The following is a 14,286-nucleotide window of genomic DNA, read 5'->3' as shown; positions in this document are numbered from 1 at the left end:
CTCAGAACCTGGAAAAAATATATATAAAATGTACTTATATTTTTAAAAATGTACATATTTTAAAATTTTTGATTTATGACAAATATTTCATTATAAATATTTGAAGTTTATACTAAGTACAGAAAATATGCACATCCTTTTAAAAATATTTTTTTAGTTGTCGATGGACTTTTATTTAATTAATTAACTTATTTATATGTGTGCTGAGGATCAAACCCAGTGCCTCCACACATGCGAGGCAAGTGCTTTACCACTGAGCCACAACCTTAGCCCCCCCCCCTTTTTTTTTTTTGTGGTGCTGGGGATTGAACCCAGGGCCTTGTGCTTGCAAGGCAAGAACTATACCAACTGAGCTATATCCCCAGCCCAGCACCCCCCTTTTTAAAAAAATATTTTTTTAGTTGTCTGTGGACCTTTATTTTGTTTATTTATTTATTTATTTGTTTGCTTGTTTATATGTGGTGCTGAGGATTGAACCCAGGGCCTCACACATGCCAGGCAAGTGCTCTACCATTGAACCACAACCCCAGCCCTATACATATCTTTTTAACAAGCACCTCGTTTTATCAATTTTTAATTTTACCACAGTTTATATTTTAAAAAAAAGAAATACAATTAAAGCCCCATGTGACACTTCTTTCCATTTTATTGTTATATTTATTATCCTCTTTCTGTTTTTATGCTTTTATTAATTATATTTATATCCATAAACTTAACATGGTATTATTTAATATGTTTTTAAACTTTGAGTGGTTTCATATTAACCTCTTGCAACTTGCTTCTTTTTGCTCAGTATTTTCATTTTTCTATTGTACACTTAGGAGATAAGAATTTCTCTAGGGTGTGAAAGTTTTGGGTTTGGTGTGTATATCTTTTTTTCATAATGTTTATACCAGTGAGAAAATATTTAAATATCATCCAGAATCTTGCTATCCTAACAATAATTGTCTCATTTTTTTTCTATCTAGATACCATATTTCTGTATGTAAACCATTTTTAAGGAATATAATTGCAATATATATAGTTTCAGAGCAGCTGCATTTAAGCAGCCTTCAAATGAGTACCCAGAACTTTAGATTCAAATTAGAATTATCTATAAACTGATGTTCTCTGCAGAATTAAAATTTTAAGATCACCATAAAGTGTACTAGAGTCTTCTGATTAAATTTTAGGTAGTCAAATATATTTGTCTCTTTAAATTTGCTAGGGAGATGGAGGGAAATAATGGAAGTACATTTTCTTTAAAGGGCTGAATTAACTCAATTTTTAAAAACCTGCAGGAGAATTCCAAGTTCAAGGCCAGCCTGGGCAACTTAGCTAGACCCTGTCTCAAAATAAAATTTAAAAAGTCTGGGGATGTAGCTCAGTGGTAGAATACTTCCCCAGTATATATGAGGCCCTGGTACCTGGTACCTCCAAAAAAAAAAAGGAAAAAGAAAAATTGTATCACTCTTTCTTTCTAGCTGCTTTCTCATATTAGTCTTGCCTCATGATCATTCTTCTTTTTGGTGGGTTTTATAAATCTTGAAAATTCTAATTAAGAGAGAGATCCAAGATGGCAGAATAGAGGAGGTCAGGCTTCTGGCTGCTCTGTGGCATGAAACCAAGAAAGCAGATAGGTGGGTGAAACAAAAAAAAAAAAAAAAAAAAAAAAAAGGAGGGACTTTACTGGAACTTAAAACTGGACATTCAAAGCAGACCAGGAACACAGGAGGTTGGATCTAATAAAATAAAGAGAAAAATCCTCTGCGGAATAGCTGCTGCCACAGTTGAGCTGGAAGCTCCAGCCAGAGGGATCCCTCTATAAGCATAGTAGGAGGATAAGGGAATTAACCCACATTTTTGGGAGGCCCGAGGAGAATGGAGCATTTGGAGACCAAGAACTAAAGGCCCAACAAACCTGAAGGACTTGCAGCCCGAAATCCATGTGTGGGGATAGAAGCTGCCATATCTCCAGGCAGCATGTGGAGGACAAAGGAAGGAACACCCAACCCCTAATCCTGCAATGGACCAAGGGGATACCTGGCAAATTGGAGTTTGGTCCAAAATACAGGCCCAGTAAACACAGGTTGCACAACATAGAATGTACTTAAGTGATGCGAAGAAACTTAAAAGTGGAGAGAGGTTTATATAGGAGACAACTGGTCTTGGAAACCTACCTGGCTCTACCCACCCTCCTCCAATTGCACTCTCTCACTCCAGCAATCCAGAGAGTGGAGCGTCACATTCAAGAAGACCCCAACCTAAAACTGCTGAGAAGAAAAACAGAATATTTTGAATTCCAACAGAAAGAATTCTTTAACTTTTCGTAAAAGTTTTTTTCTTTTTTTATTCTTTTTCACTTTTTTAATTGTGACCTTAATAGTACCTGGACTTTTATACAGTTTCCTATTTTTTTTCTTCTTATTTCTACTTTTTTTTGGGTGGGAGGGTACTGGGGATTGGACTTAGGGGCACTAGACTACTGAGCCACATCCCCAGCTCTATTTTGTATTTATTTAGAGACAGGGTTTAATGAGTTGCTTAGCCCTTTGTTTTGCTGAGGCTGGCTTTGAACTTGTGATCCTCCTGCCTCAGCCTCCCGAGTTGCTGGGATTACAGGCGTGTGCCACTGCATCCAGCTTATTTCTAGCATTTTGAAGCCAGTTATTTTATATGAATTCATTTTTTTGGTGAACTAGGATGTTTGATTAGTATATTTTAGTTTTGTATTATTTTATTTTTTGTTTTTTAAAAATTTTTTGCTTTATATATTTTTCTCCTTTTTCCCTTGATTCTTTTTTTCTGCTAACAGCCAATCTCTATTGTTCTCTTTCACTCTTCCTTTAATCTTTTATGTTTGTCTTCTTTCCTTCTCTCTCATAATCATCACATCCTGTATCACTTCTGTTTTCTCCCAGTCCACCATTTGAAAATGTAAACCCTTTTGCAAACTTGCTGTTTTATTATAGGCGACAACTGATCATATCATTTGCTTATTGTGATAATTAAAATTGTACATATCATAGGAACTATTTGGTTTAATGCTGTAAATTTTTTGCATTAGTCATTGTTATTTGTCTCCCCCTAAACAGTGAAGTACTAGAAACCTTCAGGACACTCTTAAGTCCGCAGGGTAGAAACTACTGCTCAGATCCATACTGTTAGATGGGTAGGCACACAAACAACATGAAAAAGCAAGGGAACAAATCACCCCAAGCAAACCAAGATACTCCAATAACAGAATCCATTGACACCACAGTAGAAGAAATGTCAGAGAAGTTGAGAATGTACATAGTTAACTGATCTGCAAAGGAAAAGATGATCTAAGAACAAATGTAGGTAGCCAAAGGTCACTTCAATAAAGAGATAGAGATTCTGGGGGGGGCGGGAACAAACCAAACAAATCATTGAAATGAACAATAAACCTAATTAAAAGTTCAATAGAAAGCATCACCAACAGACTAGACCACTTGGAAGACAGAACCTCAGGCAGTAAAGACAAAATATAACATCCTGAAAATTGAGTTGATCACAGAGACATGATGTTAAGAAACAATGGACAGAACTTCCAAGAAATACGGGATGACATGGAAAAGACCAAATTAAAGATTTATCAGGATAGATGAAGGCACAGAGGTACAAACCAAAGGAATGCATAATCTCCTCAATGAAATAATAGCAGAAAAATTCCTAAATCTAAAGAATGAAATGGAAAATTGAATACAAGAGACATAGAACCCCCAAATGTGCAAAATTACAACAGACCCACATCAAGGCCCATTATAAGAAAAATGCCTAACATACAGAATAAGGATAGAATTTTAAAGGCTTTGAGAGAAAAATACCAGATTACATACAAGGGGAAACCAGTATGGCTCTCAACTGATTTCTCAATGCAGACCCTCAAAGCTAGGAGATCCTGGAATAACATATACCAAGTTCTAAAAGAAAATGGATGCCAACCAAGAATCCTGTATCCAGCAAAATTAAGCTTCATATTTGAAGATGAAAAAAAAACCTTCCTGATAAACAAATATTAAAAGAATTTGGAACCAGAAGCTTGCACTTTAAGTATATCTTCAACAAAATATTCCATGAAGATGAAATGAAAAAAAAAAGTGAAAACCAGTGAAGAGAGGAATTATACTAAAGAAATAGTCAATCAAAGGGAAACTAATTCAAATTAAAAATTATAAATAAACCAAAATTACCAGCAACACAAATCATATCTCAATAATAATCTTGAACATTAATGCTCTAAACTCATCAATCAAAAGAGAGACTAGCAGAATGGATTATAAAACACCCAAAAACATGCTGCCTCGCAGAGACTCACCTCATAGGAAAAGTCATACACAGACTGAAGGTGAAAGAATGGGAAAAAACATATCACTCACATGGACCATGTAAACAAGCAGAGGTTTCTATCCTCATATCAGATAAAGTGGACTTCAAGCCAAAGCTTGAAGGAACAAAGAAGGACATTTCAAACTGCTTAAGGGAATTATATATCAACAAGACATAACAATCGTAAATATTTATGCCCCAAACAATGGAACATCTACATACATCAAACAAACCCATCTCAACTTCAAGAAACAAATAGACTGCAACATGATAATACTGGGTTTGAAAATTTTTATCCATATATATGAATACAAATATGAATATACATGTAAAAATATACATGGAAATATTTAAATGGATATGAATTTGTATATAGTTATTTTTCTTTTGAGATGGATATTTACAGTTTTGGTAAGATATAGGATATGATTCCATAATATATATGAAAATTTATGGGTAGGATTTGGGTTGCCATTAGGGCACATACATACATATATGAATGTATATAAACATACAGAATATATGTGTGAAAATATATATGGATATTCAGTAATATTTATAATTTTTGTTTAAAAGACTCATGATTATGGGTAGGATTAGGTTTAGTTCTGAGTTAGGGAATGGGTTACCTTTGGAACATTATATCAATATATAGGAATATAAATATGAATATAGAGGTAATATATATCAAAGTTTATATATATATTTATGGATATTTTAAAGGTAAGCAATATTATGTTTGAAATCTAGGTTATGCCTATGGAAATGAGTATATACATACATAAAATATCTATGGGTTTTTAATGTAAATTTATGAACTTATATCCCTCAATTCATTCATGTAAAATGTATGGTTTGTATGTGTAGAGGTTTCTCTGAAGTATATTGGTAGGTATAGGACTAATGTAGAAAAATAGTTAAGGTTAGTTTAGGGATTGAACATTTTTATCCATACATAGGAATACAAATATGAATATATATGTAAAAATGTACATGAAAATATTTAAATGGATATAATTTTGTATATAGTTATTTTTCTTTTGAGATGGATGTTTACAATGTGTTTTAGTTATAGTGTATGATTATGTTACTGAAAATATATGATCAGGAATTTGGTTGCCATTAGGGTATATTCATATGTATATATGAATGTATATAAACATATATAGGAATAGTTAGAAAAATCTAAAAAATAGCTCTAATAAACCAAGTATGTATAATGTCTTGCTTGGGTTTTTTTGAGTTATCTTTGAGACATTCTGAAATTGATCATTGGGTCATCCTTAACAAACATGTCAACAACTACAAAGCTGATAGGTAGTTTTCTGATTCCATATTGTTTTGTAAACATGCATGTTACAAGTAGTGATCCCTGGACGCAGCGGTTATTTGGGAAATGTAGACATGAACTCACGAAGAGATCAGAACCAGGAAAGTAATGAAAATCAGGAAGTAATTGAGGCAGGAGGATCACAAATTCAAAGCCAGCTTCAGCAAAAGCGAGGTGCTAAGCAACTCAGCGAGACCCTGTCTCTAAATAAAATACAAAGAAGGACTGGTGGTGTGGCTCAGTGACCAAGTGCCCTTAAGTTCAATCCCTGGTACCAAAAAGCAAAAAAAAAAAAAAAAAGTGTTTTTCTTTTTTGCCATACTGTAGATTGAACCCACTGGTGCTCTACCACTGAGCTCTACATCCTTAATAACATTTTTAATTTAGAGATAGGTTCAAAGTTGCTGGGGCTGGCCTTAAAGTTTCTATCTTCCTGCTTCAGCCTCCCAAGTAGCTAGAATTATAGAGGTGTACACTGAGCTCAGCTAACATACAAATTTTCTAGTAATGATTCTTTTTGGTTTATTAAAATACTCTATTTGGTCATTAACATAATCTGCCTTTTTTTTTTTTTTTTTTTTTTTTTTTTTTGCAGTGCTGGGGATTGAACCCAGGGCCTTGTGCTTGTGAGGCAAGCACTCTACCAACTGAGCTGTATCCCTAACCCCAACCTGCGTTTTTTAAACTTCTTTTCCACACACTTTCTAAAGTGTATTGGCAGTTTTCACATTGCTTTTTTTCTGATAAAGAAGATAGTCTCTTGACTTTTAGGAGATTACAGACTACTGAGTAGTAATGATAGAAATGCTCTACCAAAAAACAAAAAAACACAAAAACAAATACCTTGAAGTCTTCTTACTTTGAATTGAGATGTCATGGTACAAAAAGATTTTGATCTAACTTACATTTTTTCACTTAATTTTAAGGGAGAATCGAGTTGTAAAATAAGTAATGGCTGGGTGAGGTGGCGTACCCCTATAATCCCAGTGACTTTGGAGGCTGAGGCAGGGGGATCTTGAGTTCAAAGCCAGCCTCAGCAATTTAGCAAGGCACTTGGCAACTCTGCCAGACCCTGTCTCTTAAAAAAATATAAAAAAGGGGCTGGGGATATGACTCAGTTAGTAGAGTGCCTGCCTTGCAAGCACAAGGCCCTGGGTTCAATCCCCAGCACCGCAAAAAAAAAAAAAAAAAAAAAAAAAAATATATATATATATATATATATATATATATATATATATTGCTGGGGATATGGCTCAGTGGTTAAGCATCCCTGGGTTCAATCCTCAGTCCAAATAATAAAAAGGTACTATAGTTAAGAGCTCCTGTGAGACAAAAAATGGAATAGCTCTCTAAACTGAGATATTACATAAGAGAGCAACTGGTGGATGATGGTAGATTTGGTAATTCCAAAATGAGTGTTAGTAAAAATTCAAGTTGATGTTAACTGCTGATAATAATGAAGTCTTGGAATACTTTTAGGAAATTTTTGCATATTTTTCAAGATAATCACAACAGGAAAATTGTGATACTGCTAGGGGAAATCATTTTTTGCTTAGTTCACATTTGTCTGTACTTTCATAGTCATAAACCAAATAGCAAGGGAATCTATCAGCATTCTTTTTCTGGGCAAGAAACTTGACCACTTTTCTTCCCTTTAGTTCCCATATTGACACAATGGTCTATCAACTGGGAAACCAACTTTTGTAAAAAGTATTTCATACCAGACAATCTTTAGCTTGAAATGAGATGGCATATAGTAAGATGTTATTTGGAAGGGCGTTGGTTAGCCTTTTGGCTGTTAAATTGTTATCATCTAGGGCTACTGGGTTACTTGTCTTCATTCAGCAAAGATTTGAAGAACAGGACACAGATAGCAACCAAGAAGTAGGTTTATCGCAAAAGTGACAGATACAGAGATAGACTTCTAAAAGAAGAGGTCTCAGAGCTGGGAATCTGGTGGGGGAGTTTTGGCCTGTTCTTTTTATAGTCTCTGGAATTTCCTTATCTCCTCCCCTGTCCACAAGCTCTTCAGTATTATTACTTGGGGACCCTTGTGTCCATGCATCTGTTTTAGTTTTTCTACTGGGTCCCCCACTTAAGAGCAGAGTATGGAAGTGTCTGTCTGTTTGGATTCCCTGCTTGTGTCCACTTTCGTCAAGCAGGAAGTTGACCTCATCAAAAGACCCTCTCCAGACTCCTTTGTTCTGGCCCTGCCCCTGACCTCCTCACTCGGCATCTTGCCCTGGCTGCCTAAGCCCTCCTACTCATTAGTTTCCAACAATAACAGTGACAACAAAAATTGGAAACTAAGGAAAGGAGAAAAAACTACTTGTGCCATCCTAATACATTCATATTTTGAAAAATTTTCTTTTGTTTTCCCTATCATGTGTACACAGCTTTAAATAATTATATACTTTTTAATTTAGTACTTTAGTTGCCCTATGTATTTGCCATCTTGTTATATATAGGGTGCAATATCAGGAACTCTCTTTTTTAATATTAAGGTAATTTTCAAACAAAATTAGGAGAATAGCATAATAAATGCCTGGGTGTCCATTTCTCAGCTTAGATTATTAATCCTTGACTATCTTTTATTTATCTCTGGATCTTTTCTTTGGAGTATTTTGAAGAAATTTCAGATATCAAATTATATAACTTCTAAATAAACTTAAGTATGTTTATTTAAAATATAAGGATATTTTGAAAATACAACCACAATGCCATTATTAAAACTTAGAAGGAAAAATACCTAAAAATAACTCTTTAATATCTTTAAGTATCTAGTCAGTTAAGACTGAATAAAATCACAGTCTTTTTTTGTGGATGGTTAGTCTTAAATTTACTTAGTCATTTCATTGTTATAGAATGTTTAGACTATTTAAAATTTTGAGTGATTATAAGTAATGCTATGATGAACAACTTCATGCCTACGACTTATTCTCTGGTTGAATCATTTCCTTAGGAAAGATTTCTAGAGTTGAGCGAAGTGGCGCACACCTGTAATCCCAGTGGCTTAGGAGGCTGAGATAGAAGGATTGCAAGTTCAAGGCCAACCTCAGCAAGGCCCTAAACAACTTAGTGAGACCCTGTAAAAGGGGGCTGGGGATATAGCTCAGTTGGTAGAGTGCCTGCCTTGCAAGTACAAGATCCTGGGTTCAATCTCCAGCACCGCAAAAAAAAATAAATAAATAAAATAAATAAATAAATAAATAAATAAAAAGGACTGGGAATGTAGCTCCCTGGTAAAACATCCCTTGGTTAAGTCTCTCTAGTACCAAAAAATGGAAGGATTTCTAGAAGCCGAATTATAGTACAGAATGTCACACGATGTATTATCAAGTCTTCTAGTTTGTGTGTTACATTAAGGAATTATTTGTTTAGACTGAAATCTTAAAGAGCTTCTTAGTAGCTTTAACCAAAAGGTGGTTCATTGCCCTTCTAGTCAGGGAATGTGTTGCTGGCTCTTTCATTGTACCTGACCCTGCGTGGAATTATTTGTCTGTTCTCCAACCTAAAGTAAGAACCATTATGTAGTCTTAGAGGCAGAGGTGAACATGGGAAAACTTGATTTGGGGTTTTTACTGTTTTTAAAAGGTAAAGTAGAAATTAATAAAAAATATTACGGTAATCATTTAACTTTAACTTTACTCTTATTTGGATTATTAAACTAAGGATTCTGGTTATTAGTAGTAGTCTAGATAGGTGATTTAAAACTGCAGTTAAGGAGGATTGGGAATGTAGCTCAGTGGTAGAGTTCTTGCATGTGACCTTAGATTCAAATCCCAGGTCTGCAAACAAAACCAAAATCCATGGCAGTTTGCACTATATGAGAAAGGTGTCTCTGTTATCTGTTGTCGATATTATCTGGGAAATAGGGTAATGGTATAGTACCAAAGAACATGGACTTTGGAATCAGATCTGGGTTTATTTCTTTACCCTGCCATAATAATACTAACAACAATAAGGTAAATAATTACCATTTATTGCGCATACTTTGTACCAGATACTGTCTTAATTTATGTCATCTCATTTAATTTTCATAATAATCCTACAAGAAACGTTTATGATCTTTATTTTTCCTGATGGAGAAACTGAAGCTAAGATCAGTTAAATATAAAGTCTATGGCATAGCTAGGTCTTTCTTTGTAGTCTTTCTTCCTATTACATCATGGACTTCCTTTTCTCTCTAGCCATTCTCTCAAGTTTCCCACAATCCCTCCTCAGTTGGTAGTAGTTCTCTGCTATTGTTATTGTCAGGTATACTTAAGGCAGTGTTTTAGAAGCACTGCTCTAAGGCCGTCACTTCATGTCTCATCACAATATACATGTCTCATCCCATTGTTACATGGACCCTACAGTTATAACTTGTGTTCAATATAGGAATATTATTTTAATAGAAGAGAGAAAGAATACGTCACAGATTGGTTAGTGAGTTTGTATTCATCAGTTATTGATTTCTTCCCAAAGTTTTCAACATTGGGCATTAAGTTAGGACATTTCAGCTCTTCAGCTCTTCCTATTTACTCACCTTTTTTCTCTCAATGTGGCTTTTTTTCAGAGTTTGAATTCTTTTACGAATGGAGCATATGGTCCACCATATCCCCCTGGCCCTGGGGCAAATACTGCCTCATATTCTGGGGCATATTACGCACCTGGCTATACTCAGACCAGTTACTCCACAGAAGTTCCAAGCACTTATCGTTCACCTGGCAACAGCCCAACCCCAGCCTCTCGTTGGATGTATCCCCAACAGGACTGTCAGACTGAAGCACCGCCTCTTAGGGGGCAGGTTCCAGGATATCCTGCTTCACAGGTGAGCAGTTTTCTGTTAGGAAAAATTTCAAAGTCTTTGCTTCTTGAGTTGTAAACAGTAGAAGGGTATTTATTACTAGTATTGATTTAAGAAAATGCTGAAGATGTTCAGAGATTTTTTTCAAAGGTGAAGGCAGGGACTACTTTTATATTGATGCCTTTTTTATTTGTAGCAACTGTTTCAATAAATGGATTTTGATTGAAGGTACCTCAAAGATGTCATAATCTTAAAATTTTTATAGTAAAGAAATTTTTTTTTTTTTTTTCCCTTTAGTGGTACCAGTATTGAGCCCAGGGGGTGCTTTAACACTGAGCTATACTTCCAGCTCTATTTATTTTTGGTACTGGGGATTGAACCCAGGGGTGCTCAACCAGTCCTTTTTAAATTTTATTTTACTTATTATTTTATATTTTCATTAGTTGTTGAATTTTATTTATATGTATGCAGTGCCGAGAATCGAACCCAGTGCCTCACACATGCTAGGCAAACGTTCTACCACTGAGCCACAATCCCAACCCCTAAGAGAATTTTGTACATGGTGGTTCTTAGGTCAAAGGAAAGTTAAGGAAACACACTTGTCAAATTCCTTCCTCCCAGGTAACTTGGGTAGAACAGTATTTATTGCACAGCAATGTATTGTTAACTGGTAGGGATGACTGTCTAATTCTTTTCTTTTTTTTTGGTACCGGGGGTTGAACTCAGGGGAACTCAACCCCAGAGCCACATCCCCAGCCCTTTCTTGTGTTTTATTTAGAGATAGGGTCTCATTGAGTTGCTTAAGGCCTGGTTAAGTTGCTGAGGCTGGCTTTGAACTCGCGATCCTCCTGCCTCAGCCTCCAGAGCCGCTGGGATTACAGGCATGTGCCCACCATGCCCAGCTTTATTTTTTATTTTGAGACATGGTCTTGCTAAGTTGCTGAGGTTGTCCTTGAACTTGTGAGCCTCCTGCCTCAGTTTCCCAGGTTGCTGGGATTATAGGTGTGTGCTACTGTGCCTGGCAAAAGAAATCTTTAGAGAATTGTTTGAAAGTTTCCCAGTTTTAACCTTTTTTGTGTGTGCTGTTAGGTTTATATTTTTAAACATTTTATAAATGATACCATGTTTATTTCTCTGTTCACTTTAAGAGGATCTTTATTTGTGCTTCCTTTATTTGTGCTTCTATGGACAGATTTATACTACACTTTAGTCATTGAATTTTTGGCCTTATTCTTTTCTAGTTTGGTCATCACCAAATCTGTCCCTGGTATCATTAGAACAGGTTTTTTTTTTTCTTTCTAGGCTTGTAGTAATTATGGCAACTAGAGTTCCTAGCATCTTAGAATCTGCCAATAATATTTTCATTACTTTTAGTTTTTTTTAGAAATGACCAGCATATTTCTTCCTCTCAATATAGAACCCTGGAATGACCCTGCCCCATTATCCTTATGGGGATGGTAATCGTAGCGTTCAGCAGTCAGGACCAACTGTACGACCACAAGAGGATGCATGGGCTGCTTCTCCTGGTGCTTATGGGATAGGCACCCGCTACCCTTGGCCTTCAGCAGCTCCCTCAGTACCACCTGGGAATCTCTACATGACTGAAACTACTTCATCATGGCCTAGCAGTGGCTCTCCTCAGCCACCTCCTTCACCACCACCCCAGCAGTCCAAGGTAGGAGACCTTCTCAGTGCTGTTCTTTTGCTCTCTGGGTAATTAAGAGAGCTTAAGATTGAACTTTTCTACGTTGGTCTGTATTAAATGGGGACTAATTGCAAAAATTTGGTGATTACTTCCTATAGCTTTACTTCAACCTGTTTTTCTTTCATCCTCCCCCCCCACCTTTTCTCCCTTACACACTGTGAGACTTTATCTATTTATTTATTTGGTACTGGGAATTGAATCCAGAGGTGCTTTATCACTGAGCCACACCCCCAGCCTTTTTAATTTTTTGACAGGTTCTCACTAAGTTGCTGAGGGCCTTGCTAAGTTGCCAAGGCTGGCCTCAAACTTGCCATCCTCCTGCCTTAGCCTCCCAAATATTTCATCTTTTTAAAGACATTTTAGGCTCACATCCTATTTTTAAAAGACATAAAAATGCTCATTTTCTGTCTGTTGTAATACTTTCCAAATGTTAAATACAATCAGACTGTATTTTACAACCACAAATATTCTATAAATAGAAGATAAAAACCAAAGTGAAATACCTATAGTATTAGCTTCTATGGTTTAATTTTAACATTATGATTTTAACAATGATTTGAACATTATCTGCTTATGTCTGCCTTTTTAATATCTGTCTTGAGGTTTTAACTCTTAAGGGAAAAATGTCTTAATTCTTATTTATTAAGTCATTGGATGGATTGTGAGGTAGCAAAATAGATTGTGAGGTGTTCATGATGATAATCTGCCTCAGGGTAGGTTGTTCTAGCCATTACCTTTAGGAATTCTCTTGCCTTTTTTTATGTGACAGGATGTTCCCTTTTATCTTCTTAGAACCATGTTTTTCTCAAATGATTGGAAAGGGTGCTCCAGTTTTATTGGTGGGGAATCTTTTCATGTACCTTCTGGGTCAGGTGAAAGATGTGGGTTAAAAAATCTTAGACTGTTGATGGATTCCTATTAAAATAGCTTTTTCCTCTTTTATTCTCCCATTCTAAGGATTCCTCGTACCCCTATAGCCAAGATCAAGGCATGAACCGGCACAACTTTCCTTGCAGTGTCCATCAGTATGAATCCTCTGGGACAATGAGCAATGATAATTCAGACCTTTTGGATTCCCAAGTCCAATATAGTGCTGAGCCTCAGCTGTATGGTAATGCCACCAATGAGCATCCTGGCAATCAAGATCAGAGTAATAATCTTCCTGAAGAGTGTTTATCTTCAGATGAAGGTACTCCTCCAAGTATTAAAAAAATCATACACGTATTGGAGAAGGTCCAGTATCTTGAGCAAGAAGTAGAAGAGTTCGTAGGAAAAAAGACAGACAAAGCATACTGGCTTCTGGAAGAAATGCTAACAAAGGAACTTTTGGAACTGGATTCTGTTGAAACTGGGGGCCAGGACTCTGTCCGGCAGGCCAGGAAAGAGGCTGTTTGTAAGATCCAGGCCATACTGGAAAAATTAGAAAAAAAAGGATTATGAAAGGATATAGAACAAAGTGGAAGCCTGTTAATAACTTGGCCAAAGAACTCTTGATTTTGGTTAGTTAATGTCTTTTTGAAATGCCTGTTGATGACAAGAAGCAATACATTCCAACTTTCCTTTGATTTAAAACTCGAAAAGCTGGCAAAGGAATGGAAGACCATTTTAGTTATGAGATTTTTCAGTTCTCAGACGAATGAATGTAATAGGAAACAAATTACTAATATTGCCACGTGGACTCACTTCTTAAGAAATTTGGGGACATCTTTAAACTGCTTCTTATCAGCAGGAGAGAAATACATTTCATGTAACAGGCTATCAGAAACCTACCAGATGAGACTGGATATAATCTCAAGAAAAACAGATTTTGTTTTTGTAAACATCTGGATTACTTGTCAACATTTTTGTACATTGTGACTGTTTTCAGTGTACACACTTCAAATGTGTAAATTACAGCTTAGACTTTAGCCTTCTTGGATCTCTGTTTTGTTTTGTTATTTGCAGTTCACAAATATAGTATTATTCTCTACTTCTTGGTATATTTTGTAGTAATATGTTTAATATAATTATTCAAAAGACTATTGACAGCCAGATAGTATGGCAGTTCTGACTGGATTTGTCTTTTCATCACTTAAATATATTGCAATGTGAATGAGTTCTTGAGGTAATAAACTATCCCATTTTTGTATAGCA

At 35.7% G+C, this 14,286-nt stretch overlaps 1 protein-coding gene across 1 annotated transcript in view; it reads left to right on the top strand.

The window, feature by feature from the left end:
• Positions 1-14,286, top strand: part of Bag4 (BAG cochaperone 4) — a 23,420-nt gene extending 9,134 nt beyond the window's left edge. Inside the window, exons 3-5 of the mRNA XM_047550045.1 lie at positions 10,218-10,472; positions 11,866-12,123; positions 13,111-14,286. Of these exons, the coding sequence (XP_047406001.1) occupies positions 10,218-10,472; positions 11,866-12,123; positions 13,111-13,593 (996 nt within the window). The 3' untranslated portion in view covers positions 13,594-14,286. The remainder of the gene's footprint in view (positions 1-10,217; positions 10,473-11,865; positions 12,124-13,110) is intronic.

Source organism: Sciurus carolinensis, chromosome 4 (assembly GCF_902686445.1).
Source record: "Sciurus carolinensis chromosome 4, mSciCar1.2, whole genome shotgun sequence".
Lineage (NCBI taxonomy): Eukaryota > Metazoa > Chordata > Mammalia > Rodentia > Sciuridae > Sciurus > Sciurus carolinensis.
The sequence above is the reverse complement of the archived record's forward strand: the minus strand, read 5'-3'. Positions and strand labels throughout refer to the sequence as shown.